Source organism: Oxyura jamaicensis, chromosome 1 (genome assembly GCF_011077185.1).
Source record: "Oxyura jamaicensis isolate SHBP4307 breed ruddy duck chromosome 1, BPBGC_Ojam_1.0, whole genome shotgun sequence".
NCBI classification, from domain to species: Eukaryota; Metazoa; Chordata; class Aves; order Anseriformes; family Anatidae; genus Oxyura; species Oxyura jamaicensis.
Genome location: NC_048893.1, coordinates 6,348,088 through 6,364,434, shown reverse-complemented (window position 1 = coordinate 6,364,434; position 16,347 = coordinate 6,348,088). Strand labels below are relative to the sequence as shown.

At 45.5% G+C, this 16,347-nt stretch overlaps 1 protein-coding gene across 2 annotated transcripts in view; it reads left to right on the top strand.

Moving 5' to 3' along the window:
• Positions 1-15,676, top strand: part of BEND7 (BEN domain containing 7) — a 46,310-nt gene extending 30,634 nt beyond the window's left edge. Inside the window, exons 7-10 of one of the 2 annotated variants that reach the window (XM_035337519.1) lie at positions 1,667-1,786; positions 3,640-3,699; positions 10,327-10,377; positions 14,944-15,676. In XM_035337519.1, coding sequence (XP_035193410.1) covers positions 1,667-1,786; positions 3,640-3,699; positions 10,327-10,377; positions 14,944-15,005 — 293 coding nt within the window. In that variant the 3' untranslated portion in view covers positions 15,006-15,676. The remainder of the gene's footprint in view (positions 1-1,666; positions 1,787-3,639; positions 3,700-10,326; positions 10,378-14,943) is intronic. The other variant, XM_035337526.1, reaches the window with a different exon arrangement.
• Positions 15,677-16,347: the final 671 nt, after the last annotated feature.

Sequence of the window (16,347 nt, the reverse complement as noted above, 5' to 3'; positions counted from 1 at the left end):
GCCATCCTTATGGGTAATTTAACACCTCTGTAACAGGATGATTAGCCAGGAATAAATTCTCCCTTTTGACTTTGGATATTCAGTGGCACTTGTTGAATCAGTTGCAGTGCTTCTCCTGGGCAATCAATTTCCCTTGTGAGCTGCATCAGTCTTTCCCTTAGTGCTCAGAGCATGGGGGAAGAGAGATCAGAAGTGGCTGTTTTTTCCTTTTACGTTCCTGACAAGAAGTCCAGCCATGAACGAAGGTCCATTCCTACAGAAGGAATGAGCTGTGATCAGATCTGGGGAGATTTATGGCACGGGGTGGGGTACAGCCCAGATGGACCAGAGAGGCGAGGTCCCACTTCTGCCTCCTTCCTGTTACATTCCCACTCTTGCTCTCCGAGGCTGCTGTTCACTGTTTACCCATGCAGCCAGCAGCAAGCAATAGTCAGAATTCCACGTTGGGCACATGTGGAGGGTGGCCTGGGGACAGCCTGGTGTCCCACATTGTCCCCAGGCCCTGGTCACAAGCACAAAGTGCTGTCCCACATTTGAAGTAGGAGTCTTAAGGCATCAGTCAGGCTCCCATTGTATCAGGGACCGTATGAATTCAGAAAGGAAAGATCATTTCTACCTTCACAGAGCCTGTGAAGTGTTGCAAATCAGACACTGGCAATATATGGGGCTGTACTGACTTCTCTGGGAAACCTCCTGAGTCGGTCGAGGCTGCAGAGAAAATATCGTTAATGCCTTTCATGCAATGGTTTTGTGAAGTTGTTAACGTGAAAAGAATTTGGAGGGTGTGATTACTCTGGGTCCCTTTGTACTTAGCAGCTAGCACTGCTTCAAAAGTCTGTGTATAAGGATTCTGAAATTGACAATTTTTGTTGCATGCTTCTCCACCCTATTTGTGTGACAATTGTTCCCGAGGATTACAAATTCCTTCAGCTGGGACCAGTTTTCTTTCTTTGTTAGCTGGTCATTAGTGGACAGTTGGCTCTGAGGCCTAAGCCCAAGGCTACAACAGCAATACTAACGGCCATGATATTTTTTCCAATTTTTGCTCTTGTTGACTTTACACACACCTCTCAGTTGTGTGATGAAAATCAATTGCATCGGTTTCGCTGCATTTATGATCTCCTATTTTTGATAAATCATTGCTTGGTTTGCTGTAAATACGACACAATTTCCTTTTGTGTATGGATTTAAAGACAGTGTAATTCATCCGTGAACTATTTTTACAAAAATATGAAATTGGGCCTATATGATATTTATTTTTCTCAATCAAATCTGCTTTTTTAGAAGCTTTATAAAAGTTCTGTTCCATCCAGCTTGGCAGTATGAGAACTGTAGAGGTTTCTGCAGTGGTAGGACTTGTGTCTTTCAACAGCATGCGTGCTGACTTAGAAAGGAGTCTGAGAGGCCACCAAATGACCAGATGTTCAGTTCTCTACTTACACCGTATGGAAGGCAGCATTTAGAAGTGCTTACCACACCTGGAGACTTGGTTCAAAATACACTCCTATTTTCTGAAACATTGAGTTTGACCCTGTTCTTGCAGTCCTAGGCTTGACCATTGAAATACTCTTTGTTAAGCTGATAATTTGATGTAGTTTGTGATCTTCTTCAGCCTCCTTTTCTCGGTTGTGGTGGCACATTTGAAAAAGATATCTTTTTATTTCAGTCTTCACAGAAAAATACTGCACTGCTAACCACGTGGATAAACTTCCTGGTCCTAGGGACTGGGTCCAGATTCTTCAGGATCAAATTAAACTGGCAAGAAGACGATTAAAAAGAGGCTCAGGTATGTATAAAACTATAAGGAAAAACCATGTGAGTGTAAGATTAAAATCTGAGAGCCTTTTCCTGTTGACTGCAATTGTTGTACACGGTCACTCTATGAAAAATTGACCTCCCAGATTTTAGCAGGTTTCTATGTAAAAGTACAGGGTGACACGTTTAGGAGCGGTCTGCAGCTTTTTAAGTCTTTTTCAATGTTGTCTCCAACCTCTTTCTGTTAGCAACCAAAAACTTCTTAGAATCACATCCTGAAGTGAGTCATTGAGTCCAAAGCCTGATCATTGAGTCCAACTCCTGATCCCACACTAAGAGTTAACCCATCTATCTGTGAGGGTTCTTCCCAACCTTTTATGGGATTTGAGTCATAAACTAGCTGATCCAGCCAGGGTTGCGGGTAGGAGATTTTAAATCCCCTGTTCTTTGGCCTGCCAAGCCACTCACCGTACTGTTAGGACATAACCTAAATCACCTTTCCCTCCAAACTGTGTCTCTGGAAGGACAGAGGAGTTTTCTCACACTCCTTACGAAAGAATCAGCATCACTGTACCAAAAAAAAGACCCTCCCACGCTGGTTGTGCCTATGAGGACCTACCAAAGCACAGCAGTGAGCTTGCCAGCAGTGAGTAACAGGTAATTTAGGTAGGGATTTGCAGCAAAGCCACTCAGCTTTGCAGAGTAACATGCAGGACAGCCTGAGACCGGCCTGACGGAGCTCACTGTGCAGTGAAGGCACAGTTTGAAGCATCCACCCTGAGAGCATCCAGCTGCATCGCCTTGCCCATGAGCTCTCAGTTGCAGTGATGAACAGCAATGTGCAGTCCCAAAATCCTCCGTGGAGTTCACAGGAATCTGAAAGCAATATCGCTGATTAAGAGATGTTTAATTACTTTATATACCTGAACTAGTCTCCTTCCCGTCTTCATGCCTCCTATCCTACAAGGGGCTTTCTTCACGCTTCCTACTTTTCCCTTCTTGTGTTTCTTAAGGCTCTCCTGTGGTCATATTTCCTGCCCATCTCTCCCTTGGAGCATCTGACTTCACTGTCTGAGGTGCATCACTTGTGCCAACGTCCTTAAACGTGTTCCTTCACCGTTACCATGTGTAGCTGCCTGCCTTTTCCCCTCTTCCCTCCTGCCCTTCACCACAATTAAGTGCCTGTTAGCATCCGTGGGTTGAGGAATGGGAAACTCGATGGCTCAGCAGGGGATGCAGCGGTCCCGCTGGCTATGGAGAGGTGAGCTAGACGGCAGGAAAAGGCAAAAGCATTTCTCTACGGCTCCATGTGTCAGAGACGGCATTTTCTGTCCAAATACATACTTACACTGGCATCTGAATTCTTTATCCACAGCTCTGTTAATGCCAGGAGGAAAAAGTGTAAAACTCAGGAGAATGAGGAACACCCAGAGACAGAAACACCACAAAGCAGAGGGGGAAATACAAATTATTCAGTCGCATAAGCTTCCCTGAGTAGAGCAGCAAACCACCACTAGCCTTAAAAAGGGCTTCTTGTGCATGATGGGGAGGGAGGAGAGAGGGACACAAGATGACCTCATTAAAGACAGTGTCAGCTCACTCACCGAGGGTGTACAACGGGACTTCTTTCTGCCCCTTCCAAAGGCTGGCTGGGCAGAAGGGTGGAAGTGCAGTGTCAGGCTCTGATAAGGTAAAGAGCACAGTGTGGGATCTGGGGAAAAGAGGGTCTTTGGGCTTTCTGCAGAAGATCCCTCAGGGAAGAGGATTGACCTGATTTTGTTTAGATTTTTGCTTTCTTTCATCCTTTTTTATTTGCTTTTCTTGGTGCCCCTGCAGGGTACTAATTAAAATGACAATGCCATTCTGTTTTTGCCTTTTAAACAGGGCCACTTCCATCTCTGGTCCTTTCTTGGGATGGCAGAATCGAAGCAGAGGATATTCTTTGTACGTGAGCAAGACTATGAAGAAAAATGAGCGAGGCTGAGTATAGTGAGGGTGAATAAGATAGGCTCCCATCTCTGTCTCTGCATGCAGAGGGAAGCTAACTAATCAGCCGGCGTGGGGATGAGCAGTAAACAGAAACACACCTAGCAGCCCCTCAGCTGTATTTACTAAAAGAGGTACATCGTAGCTGCATTGCTAGAAAGGCTCTATTTTTTCCTGTTGTTTAGTTTACTCACTGTTCCCTAAGTGCATCATTTTCTTCCTGCCACTTGGCCACAGGCAGACACATTCTTTTAGATGCAGCAGGAGCGATCAAAAAGGCCGCTGTTGTTACTTTCCACTGCTTGTTCCCCTTCTACGGCAGAGCAGGAGCAAACAGGTTGCAGTCTTCAGCTTGTTGAAGTAAGGTTATTTAGTACTTGCTCCCTACAGCCATGAGCTTCTGATACGAGGAGCACAGAGCTGATCAGATGACATCTCCATGCAGTCCCATGTTTTGTTTCCTATGATGCCCGTTAAGAGATACCTAAGGAAGTCTGCAGGGCTAAGGAAAAGATGGCATGTTTGCTAGCACAGTCTCACAGTCCTCAGAAGTCTTAGCCTGATTTAAACCCGGCTGCGTGGGAACAATGCAAATTTGAACTATTCATTGTGAAACCTTTCTATAATTGTCAGCGCTGTGGGTAACTCGCCGAGACCAAAGTGGGAGAGGAGGGCAGTTACGGAGGGAGGTTTGAGCTGCTTAGGGGAAAAGATGTTCCCAGCCTTCATCTCGCAAAACACTGTTTTTAAGAACCCGAAAACCCCCAAGCAGGTGTCCTCGCTTCCCCACTCCCAAATCACCCTCTCTTAGCTTTGTCTACGCTTGCTCCCTGCAACACGCCAGCTAGGCTTGTGGGCATGGGCTGAGGTGCCCGAAGAACAAATTGGAGCCAGCATTAAGCTAGATTGATCTGAGACTTTCTAAGCCATCCTGTCTCCCTGCTGGCTGATCATGCTGCTTTATCTAAATCAGTTTCGAGTTTGTTTCGATGCACAGGCTTTATCTGGGAAAAGCTTAAGGTGGTCTATTTATTTCACAGAAACCACAGAACAAGTTTTTAGTCACCACTGAGTTGTGCTGAATTTGAACAGCAGAAGTATTTAAGAGACAAGGGGCAGGCTTTCCATTCTGTTTGCCTTCCCCTGAGCCATTTAGTCTATCCTCTGATTAGTTTTTCACTTCAAACCAGGCAATAAGACACTGCATTCATGAGCAGCCCTGTCTGCTTTATCCTGTAAAACATTATTTCAGTCTGATAACGTAAATCCTGCTCTAGCTTTCAGTGATATTAATAATTTCAAAGAATTCTAGCAAATGAGTGGGATAGGTCTGCTTTTTGTACCTCTCTCTGCAGGGTGTATTCCCTCGAGGATTCCTAAATTAATTGAAATCATGTTCACTGGATGATAGATGCTGTCCAGCTTCAACCTTATTTATCATGTTTGGCTCATCTCCTAGAATTAGGGATGGAAAAGCTCCCGACTTGGAAAGCTAATAAAAAAAAATACAAAAAAAAAATCCACTTAAAAATCCTGCTTTCTAGAAAATAGTTCCCCTGTGTAGATTTTGAAAGGTTGTTATACTAAGCCAAATAAAAATTCATTTAAGTTTGGAATCAGTGACAATATTTTTCATAGCTAGAAATATTCTTTTTTTAAATTTATTTATTTTTGCTTTGGCTTTTTCTTAGCTCTTTGAGATTATTGCCTGAGATCTGAGACTTGGGTAGGGTGTTTTTTTTATTTGTTAGATCTGAGAATAAAGCTGTCACTACCATTAAATTTTTATTGGCCTTGTTCAGTCTTCTCAAAATTTCACAAGTCGGCTGTCACAAAGGGGAGAAGAGACTGCGAGGTTAATGTTACAAACAGATGTTATAATTAAAATTAAATAGTATGATAATATTCCTCAGCCTTGACTATCGGTCCCGTTTCATGCCAGCAGCACAGCGTCCTGGGGCACAGCTTCGGAGTGCCAGCTCTGCCTTCTCCCAGCAGAGGAGCTTCTTGGCTTCTGGCACGGGATGCAAAGTGGCCCTGGAAGGAAAGGAAGTCAAAGGAAAAAAAAAAAAAAAAAAAAAGATGTGTAGGTTTCCTCTTTTAAAGCAGCGTGAATTACTGTGCAAATCGTCTCGTAATTTACTCGGCGCGTTCCCCACCGCGTGGTCTTTCCACCCTACAGAGAAAATAGGGGTTGGGGGCTGGTGGCCTTGCCCGTGGCATTACAGAGCCAGGCGAGCATTAGCATAAAGATCTAAGAAGGGCAAAATCAGAAGGAGCTGACTTGCTGCTCATGTCACCTCTGTGCTAGACAGAGTATGGAAGCCTTTTGATTAGTAAACTCTTCATCCATTAATAAGCCGTGGGTCAGGGGCCACACATCTCTTGCAGTAAGTTCTTCCTCCCTTTTTATGTTTTGAAGAGAGTATATAATCCATTATTCTGTAACGTCTGCCCGTTGCGTAGCCAGGGAAGTCGATGCTGTATGACTAACGCTCCTGGAGTACCGAGGGTAAGAGCTGTTCATGCCAAGTGATTGCATTGTGCATAACCTGGAAGCTTTTGATTGCCGTACTCAATAAAGGAAAACGTAGCGATGTTGGAAAACATGCTGAAACTTTTCAGGCAGGATTAATTTAAATTACAATTCCATGACGTTTCATCCTTGAATTGTTGTTTAAAATTAATATTACTTTGTTGCAATGTAAAACAGTGGGGGAGAAGGAAGGAAAAAATGCTTACACACTTTTTGGAAATCTGCCTTTTCAGATCAGCCACATCCTCATTCAACCCACTGCTTCCATTGCCTTGTGTAAGGTTTTGGGAGGGGGCAGAGGGGCTTGGCTGTTTCTTGGGGTTTGCTTTCTATTTCTCTTCGTCCTTCTGATTTCCCCGTTTCGTGTTTTTGATACAATATCTATGTATTGTGAGAGGTTGTGTTGATTTTTTTTTTGCTTAGCAATAAACACCAGACCAGGAAGGATGTAGGATGTAAGCGCTGCTTTTGTGGCTAGTATCTTAGATAAAGATAGCGATATTAAAATGAGCTACTCTTGCAATAACCTTGCCAGCCCTGAGCATACGTGTACTTCTGTCCAAGGAGCAGAACAGCAGGTGTGCACTTAACAAACGTGGACAGCAGAAGCTAAGCAGTTTTTTTGGGAAATAAATAGACCTCTAAAGCAATGACTAGTAGGATTGTTTTGCAGTAGCTCTTGAGCTCTACCTGAGCAAAGGACAGAAAAGAGTGTTAGAATTCCCACAGCAGGATCTATTCCTGCTTGCCTTGTCTTGCAGGCTGGCTCAGGGCATGTGAAGTTTGGCTGGCAGTCCCTGGGTGTGGTTGTTGAAGGCAAACCTTTCCTGCTTGGAATGCACTGGGAGAAGATGCTGCTTTACATCCATGTTAGGAGGTCCAAGTGTTTATCACGCACTTGTGAGCTGAGCTTTGCTGGTCGTACTTCACCTGAAGCTGTGGCTACACATCCAGTGTCATAAAACAAACTGGGACAGCCACTGAGCAGTGCATGTCCTGCTCCCACTCCTTTCCCTGGCACTGGCAAAAGCATTCATGTGGCCACGTTGTCAGTTTTTAACTTGATCTGACTGCTGAGACCGTATGAACGTTTGTGCTGGCATGAGGAACGGGGCTGGAACGATCGGTGGTGAGCTGGACCTCATCTATCAGCACCGTATTGGTCTTGTGCCAGGTTAAAACGGCCAGGTTATCTGTTATCAACAAAGCTGGTTCTGCAAATTTGGAAACTCAAGCCCTTATCTTCGGAAAGCCAAGCACTTCCTAGCCTCCACTTGTTTCTGTGTGACTCCTTCCTCTGAGTTCAAGTTTAGCCAGGTGTGAAGAGGGCAATAAGGCAGAGAGAGAGCCACATTTCTAGAGCTACTTCAGGAGCAGTTGCTGAGACTTCCAGAAAACCTGTCACTGGAGTGGACAGTGTAGCTGGTGGCATGGGATTTCAGACTGTTCCCAGCACTCATGTCATGTCTTGCTTCCCCCATTTTCATAGCTTGGGTCCCTTCAGCCCATGGGGGCCATTTACAGTTTCATCTCTTGTATGCCATGCTGCAGAACCACTTGGTGCAGGTAGTTCTTCGTAACAGCTACAAGTTGGCCTCAGACTGTGACCCCGGTAGTATTTATCCTATTGGTTTTTTCCTAGCCAGTCATTTCACCACAGTGTCTCCTCCACCCAGTCCTTCCATCGCTGTTAGTCCAGTCCAGATGCAAAGCAACGTAGAGGCAGAAAACCGTGCAACCTCCGCCCATTTATTGAGCTCCACGCTCCTTCCAAAATTAAAGATTTTTTTGCAATAAGCTGTAACAAGCACTTAATTTCTTTCTGCTCAGTGTGCCGCCCTCTCACAGGAAGCAGGAAAAGGTATCGGTTCAAGGCACAATCAGAGCAATTTGCAGGTCTGTGTCTTGTACTTGTCAGGGCTCTCAATTTAAACCTTCCATGGGAGAAAAAACTGTTTAATATTTTTTTGTTTGTTTGATTGTTTCCCTTTTCTTTATTACCTGCTTGAGGGTAGGAAGGCTTTGCAGAGGGATCTGGATAGGCTACATCGATGGGCTGAGTCCAACCACAGGACATTCAGCAAGGCTAAATGCCAAGTGCTGGGCTTGGGGCACAACACCCCCAGGCAGAGGTGCAGGCTGGGGGAAGAGAGCCTGGAAAGCTGCCCGGCAGGAAAGGACCTGGGGGTGCTGGTCAACAGGACCAGGGAAGTGATTGTCCCCTTGTACGCCTCAAATACTGTGTTCAGGTTTGGGCTCCTTGCTACGAGAAGGATGTGGAGTTGCTGGAGCATTGCTCAAGCAGAGAAGAGCAACAAAGATGGTGAAGGGACAAGAAAAGAAGTTATGGGAAGCGAGTGAGGGAACTGGGGCTGTTTGGTCCAGAGAAGAGGAGGCTGAGGGGAGACCTCATCACTCCCTACAGCTGCCTGAAAGGAGGTTGCAGCGAGGAGGGTGTTGGTCTCTTTTCTCAGGTGACAAGTGATAGGTCTCAAGTTGTCCCAGGAGAACTTTACGTTGGATTTTAGGAATAACTTCTTCATGGAGGGGGTGATCAAGCATTGCAATGGGATTCCCAGGGAAGTGGTGGAGTCCCCATCCCTGGAGGTATTTAAGAGACATGTGGATGTGGCACTGAGGGACATGGCTTAGTGATGGGACTTGGTAGCTCAAGCTGATGGTTGGACTTGATGATGCTGAAGGTCTTTCCCTGCCTCGCTGATTCTGTGATTCTTCAGTTCAACTAATTTTGCAGAAGTGAGTGGAGAGCATAGAGCTAAAACTCCGAACTGACTTACATACAAGTAGGAAAAAGCAGCCTCCAGTGATGGATAGCCGGGTGTAGCTGGAGGAAGGGAAGTTTAACGTAGCTCAGCAGCTGGATTAGCTCATCTTATGATGTCCTCATAAAGGCAACAACTCAACATCCTTGGGTACAGCCGTAATAACGATGACCAGGACAGTTAGCTTATTTTCAAGTGAGAGCTGAACTAAGTTGCTCAAGGTATCTATAGCCTTGGTTAAATTTGATGCCTATGGAAAACGTGCACTGAACGGAGGTGGTTAGATGTTCATCCACCACACTGCACGTGTACAACGTAAGGGACTTCACCTTTATGACCACATCTAGTCAGCCTAAGTGCTCTTGAAGATCTCATTGTGTTTTAAAGGCCTTAAATATCGTGCTGAATTGTCAAAAGACAAAGGTAATGGGATTCTGAATGGGGATTGTGTGGGTTAGGCACCTAATTCCTGTTAAATGCCTGTAATTTACTCGGGGTTCAAACGCACACTCCAGGGTTCTGCAGCCTGACAAGTCACTGCACATCCGTGGAGCCAAATGAACCATCTCTATGCATACCCTTGGCCCGTGGCAAATAGGAGAGGAACAAATTAGGCTTTTAGCCTTCCTTTACCGTGGGCTAGATTAAGTCAAATGATCTTGCACGTACCGTGAGTTAAAAGCGTGTGTGTATATAGAGATATACATAGATATACAGTGTAACTGCCTGCCTACCCGCACGGTTACCTGCTGCTGTAATTCTGCTAGGTGCCCACCTGCACCTTTGAAGACTTCCTGCCCCAGCAAATCTCTCTCTCCCCAAACGAGCTTGCCTGTGGTCAGGGAAAGTTTGGATGCAGAGCTGGGAGCATTCATATTTTCCCCTTAGGTGTCTGATGCTGGCAGCTACAGGGGGATGGAGCACAAGCCTTAGATGGCTTAACAAACAAGACTTGTCTTGTGTGATCTTATAAAATGATTGCAGCTCCCCTTATCAACCTGTTGTGTCCTGAAACCTTAAAAGGAGCAAGAGTGACTGCAGCCCATTGCTGGCACAACTGCTTATTAATACAGAAGCCTCTCCGAAGTTTGCATTTTTATTATATGACCTTTTCCTCCAAGCAGTGAGTTTTTAACCGAGCGATAGCAAATTGCAGCTGAGGAAAGTAGATAGAAAATGCAAAATCACTCTACAGTATGTAGCTTTTTAATCGCATTCCTGTATTCAGTAAAAGTAATGAGATTTCTTGTTTATATTTGTAATCAGCAGAGGCAACTGACTGTGATGAGAAGCCGGACATTTCTTTACTACAGACAGGTAAATGCATTAAAATTTTTATCAGCTTCCAATGTTTGTGTTTGTTTATTGCGCATAAGCAGTTTTCAGCAGTCCTGCCGTGCCATATACATTTGGGTAATTGCACACAGGACCCAGCTATCTACGTTTTGAACGCCCCGTATTAAAAAAAAACAAATGCACCAGAATCTTAAAATTTCCTCCTCTATTTCATATTCAGAAAACCTCAAGGTTCATGGCAGCAGCTAAGCTAATAAGGCCGGTAAGTCACCCTTCTTATCCCAGGCAGGATCTTGTACTCATCCCTTGTATTTCTGGGGGTTTTCGGGGTTCTTAACAGCGTTATTGGTAGGGACAGACTCAATGATTTCCACTGTAGCATCTGTTCAGGTGGGCAAGGTAGTAGCAATAAGATCCTGGGTTGACAGAAGGATTGCAAAGACAGTGTTATGATAGTTAAGTGTTGTTTACTTTCTCCTGGAGTGCAGGCACCCTGCCTCAAAGCCTGGCAATTGTTAATCAGCAATGTTAGCTATGCAGTGTGGAGGGCTGGGAAATACGTTTTTTTTTTGTGTGCTGCTGCTCATTGTGTTAAAGTCGAGACAGGCTGAGAGGGAATTCTGAAACACCCTCCCGTTAAGAGTCAGTTCATTAAGAAGTGCCCTGGTGGTAGGAACAGAGTTCCCATCCTCCCAAAACTGAGCGGAGCCAGAGCGTGTGGAGATGGCCATTCCCCTGTAATTTCACAAGGATGCAGCTTAACACCACCGAAGCCAAAGAAGAAGGAGGGATGCTACAATAGATGCTACGGATGCTACAAGAGCTTTAGCAGATGAGCAGGGTCACAGCCTGCAGTCCATTTTTATCAGATTCCTGAGGTGGAACAACAAAGCGCGGCTGGAGATCAGCCGTGCAATTGCTGCGAAGATGAGGACGTGGCTGGCATCGGGTTGCTGAGCGCAGCCTGCAGTACCTGGAGGCTCGGGGTGGTCGGGAGAGCGACACCGCAGCATCTGCCTCGGCAGGATCGCTTCCTAATCCCTCTTACGTAAGGGCTGGAGAAGGGGCTTTCAGCCGCCACCGCTGCGTGCTGGGGGCCAGAGCAGCAGCTGCCAGCCGCCAAGCACGGCCAGTTGAAATCCTGCTGTCAGAGCACGTGCAGTTACTAAGGAATAGGAGCAGCGAAGCAGCGGCGAGGACAAGCAGCTATAGTCTTGTTCTGGCAGGGACCCAGTGGGGGCTGGGAGCACACGCTCGCTGGGAGCTGCCGTGCTGCTTTCTTGGCCAGCCAGTGAATATTTCAGGGTACTGTTGTGATAATAGGCGCAGGAAGCTCTGCTTTGAAAGGTCTCTTCCAAGTGGCATCCTGTTTGTTTCCTTTATCAGGGAGGGAAGCAATTCCATTGAAAGAGGGCCCTAATAAACCTTGCTGATGCTACGTGGCGTTATCTTTTCGTGGCTGGAGTAATCGTATTAAGGCGCAGAATTATCGGATCGCTGCGCTTTTCTGTAGCTGCTTCTTGCACCTCGTGCTAGCGATGTAAACGCGCGTGCTGAGATGGTGGTGGCAGAGAAGCCAACTCCCCGTCCACCCTGCAAGCAAATCACCACCAGTGCGGTGTGACAGCTCGTACAACTCGGAGCTTCAGGCACACAGTTCTCGAGCCGAAATGTTCCTTTTGCATGTGTGTGCCTCCGTGCTACCCGTGGAAGGATGCCTAAATAAACCACGGTGCGATTTGCATCGGTGGGGGAGGCGATGCTCGCGGGCCGCACGCCAAGCATTTGACTCACACCCATTATTATATGTGTGTGCAAGTGCCTCTTTATAGTGCGTATCAATGTAATATCACACTGTTCTTGGAAGCAAATGATTTAAAGTGATATACAGACAGTCTAATGACAGTAATTACGATGGAGAGCCAAAATACAGATGCTTTCTATCGAGGAGTGTCACAAAAGAGGTGGAATGGAACTTTTATAGAGGTCTTTCCCTGTCTTAGCACAGCTGCTTTTATAGGGGGTGTTACTGACAGGGCGTTAAAAGAGAGCTTTCGCGTGGTGCATTCAGCTGTCTTCTCCGTTTAGCTTGAAAATTCTCCGGGGAAGAGCCTTGCTGACGGTGTTTGTACAGCGCCTGGTGCGGCGGGCCTCCCTCGCCGGTGACATCTCTTAGGAGACAGATCAGGAAGGATCAGTGGTTGGCGTGGTGTGGCGGTGGGATAAAAGTGGGCTGGATCAGATCGCCTGAGGGGAGCCGTGCCCGAGGCTGGGCTGGGAGGAAAGGTGAGGTGCTGGAGCTGTTTGCTCTCTTGGTCTTCACGAACTGAACAAACTTGGGAAGCGAAAGCTGAATTAAATCAATGGTAAGCATTGGTGCAAAAAAAAAAAAAAAAGGGAGAACTCAGATTTCTATAATCTACCTTTTCTGCTTGGTCAAGGCCACCTGTGACCCCGGTGAGATTATAAATGCTATCCGGGGATATGTGGGCTCTCAGTGCCGCAGTTCTTCAGCCTACACGTTTTCAGACCACAGCCTCTGGATGGCTGGCATTTCATCTGAGCCACCTCTGTTGGAACTGTGCTTGCTCTCAGCTCTCTTCACAGTTGATAGGAGAAGGAATAAGTCCAGATCAGCTAAGTTCACGTTTGGAAGAGCCTGTTCTTTGGTGCCAGGACTGCTCTGAATGTGGCTCATTTACATAGGTGTCTCCAGCCAGGTTTGAAACTGCTCCTTCTGGGCCCACAAGCAGCAAAGTCCTGGTCTCTGGGGAGAAAAGAGCTGTTTTCTTTCCAAAACCCTACTTTGGAACTCAAAAACCTTGTAAAAAATGTAGCTGGTACATTCTCCTAAAACTAAGGAAGATGTTTTTGCCCAATTATATTTTAGCACTTCAGAGCAAGAATCGTGCTCCCGTTTTAAAATCACCCTACATGCTTAGAGTGCCTTTGCTTTGAAGGCTGATGATTGAAGGGTGTTTAAAGAAAATTGGAAGAACTGTAGCAGTTAAACTTGCTGGGAACTTTGGCAGAATAACAGATAAATCTCACGAAAATGCTAGAAGAGTTGTCTCTAACAAACCTTAGGAAAGATCAGGATGCCGATAGTTCCAGCTTCCGCACGTACTAACGCGGGCTGTTGCCTAAGCTGAAGGCTGTGTCCAGAGCTGAGCTGAGACAGATCAGACAGCTCCCAGGCTAATTACTCTGGAGTGGCTGGAAAGACCGATTAGTTTCTTGTTGATGTGGGAACCTGAAAGGTGTGAGATGTATCTTTATCAGAGTGAAGACGTGGCAGCTTTTGGAGCCTTCCTGGATGAGTTGGCATTGCAAAAAAAGCTCATTTTAGTTTGGTCTCCAGTTTATATAAAGCATCTGGATTTTGTATTTTTTTTTAAAGTATAACCCATAAGTTCTGCACATGGAAACAAATTTAAGACAGCTGCAACAGCCTTTTCATGCATCCTCATCTTGTAAACCACATTTGGAAGATACGCGCAGCCCAGGGCCAGGAGGGAGCCTTCCTTATGTCTGTGCTGAGGACCACCTCTGGGCTGAAGGTTTCATACAGTTTCTCCACATTGGGGTTAATTTTGAGATGAGAAAGAACTTTGATACCCCTAAAAGAAGCAGAATCAGTAACATCCCAATCGTCAGGTCCGGGGGTGATACGGCTTTGTCGAGAGATGAGAGCAATCTCTTCGGGAAGAAACCAGTGATAAGAAAATAGCAACGATCCAGTTCTGTATAGGTTGTCTCCTTTTCTCTCAAAATACAATATCAAGAAAATGAAACTTCAAATAAAAGAAAAAAAAAAAAGAACCTTTTCGAAACCTTAACTATAAATCCTTTATTGTAATATAAATCTTTATCCTTTCAGTGCCTGATTGTGAGTCTTCCCTTTTCATTGGGTTGTGTTTGCCTTTTACACTGATTGATGTCTGTCTCCTGTTTGCCCTGTGTTCTTAGCGCTGTAGTTGTAATTCTTCTGTCCATCTTTCATTGTGCTGTTTAGAAAAAAACACGTCCTTAAAGTGGTTTAAAAAGCCGGGATATAATCATACAGCATAGCTCTGTTTTTTTGTTGTTCTTTATTTTTATTCTGCCATCTGCATTTAGACTGCTGTGGAGTGGTTTTTTTTTCCCCCCCCCCTTTTTTTTTTCCTCCAAAGAACATCCATAAGTATGTCCTCTAGGTTTAAAATTCCTGGGGTGCTTTTTTCACTTCTTCAGAAACGCGGCTTCAAAGTGGGAAGCAGCGCGGTGCAGTTTGTGCCGTAGTCCAACGCGGCGCTTTACATCTGAAGTGGGGCGTACTTCATTTTCTGTGGAAAACTTCGCTCACAAATTCAGTATTAAGAAAAAATAAATCCATTTAATTTGCTTTCTTTAGCTCTGCTCTGGGTGGAATTCAGTAGCTGCTGTCTGCGTGTACACCAACACTTCAGCCCCATCACAAGCTAGAATCCAAATATATAATTTCCAGCTTTTTGTTTTGGTTTGTTTTGTTTTTAAACAGATGACCGAGCTGATTTCTTAAAAACATTTTCCTTTTAAACTATTTTCCTCCAACTCTTCTTCCTCCAGGTAACCTTTTCGACACCACAACGGATAATCTGATCGATGCACACCCAGATTTTTCTGTTTAACCTTCACGCCGGTGGCGGTAGCGGTTATAAAACATCCTCTCCTTTGAGTAACGTTCCTGCAAGATCGGCGCGAGAACTTCAGCCTCCTGCGGGACGTGGACGTCCGTACAGCTTTCCCTTCAAGTTTGTGTTGTTCCACGCGCTTTCCATGTACCCTCGAGTAACACAACCACCGGTTCTCATCTTAATTAAAGATGATTTCCCTCCATATCTAATACGTTATTTAATTAGGATGGTAGCCACTCTACCTGAAGACGTTCTCTTGCCTTTGTTTTTGCCTTTGCCATTGTCTTTTCCCACACGATTGCGTGCTTGTGTTTCATCTTAAGCTATGCAGAGGTGGGTGAACACAGCTGGATGACTCTTCCCCTCCGTGGGGACCGTGGTGGCATCTCTCCTTCCCGAACCCAGGGGGCTCGATGAGCATTTGACTGGTAGAAATGTCCTGCTCTTGTTCTTCTGCAGACCCACTTTTCCTTTCCTGGCTGCTGTTTCTCTGTTTAGAGACCCGTAGTACAAATGGCCAGTCGTACACTGCTGTAATTAAAAAGTCCTGGCTGGATCTAGCAGGAAAAAGAGCAGGATTCCTACCAGCAGTGCCCATTTCTGCACACGTAGCAGGGAGAAGCTGTTCCTCGAGCAAGCTGGAGTTGCTCTATGTTGTCCTCTCGAGCAGTTTTGTAGTGCTGATTGCTGGAGGGGGGCACGCTCTCCTTGCTTTCCCTCCCACCTCAATCTCAAAACGGATTAGTTTGCTGATTTCCAGGACGAGGGTCTGCACACTGTGATTTCGCAACCACTGCCCCTGGGGACAATACTCACCTATTACAGAAAAAAAAAAAAGTCACCTTTTGACCGGCACTCTATTGATGGCTCAGCAGTTAAGACGAGTGAATTGATCAGGAAATTCACCCTCTTAGATGCAGAAAGCATCGGTCCTTTCAGGGCAGGGCTAAGGGAAATGGAGGCAGCCCTCCTCCATGCAAACTGCCACTTCTGCACCTTTCAACAGCACTAAATTCACTTTAAAAAATGTAGGGGAAAAGTCTAGAAGGTCTTACCTGCAACATCTATCGATCAGCAGAGAGTTTGAGTGGGCTTCCTGCGATTCGAGGGAGAGATTGCTATAGCCTTCACCATTGTGTTTCATTTTCCTTTGTGTATTTTAGGTGCATCTTCTTTTCTCCCCCCCTTTGAAACTATTTGGCCTTTGAGTGTTTCAACTGAAGTGCTATTACTGAGTGGTTTTTTTTCTTTTTTCAAAGTATTTAAAGATTTCTTTCTGGTTTAAACCCCCCAAAGCCTGTTTCTCGGAAGCTGCCGAATGCCCACAGACGTGGCG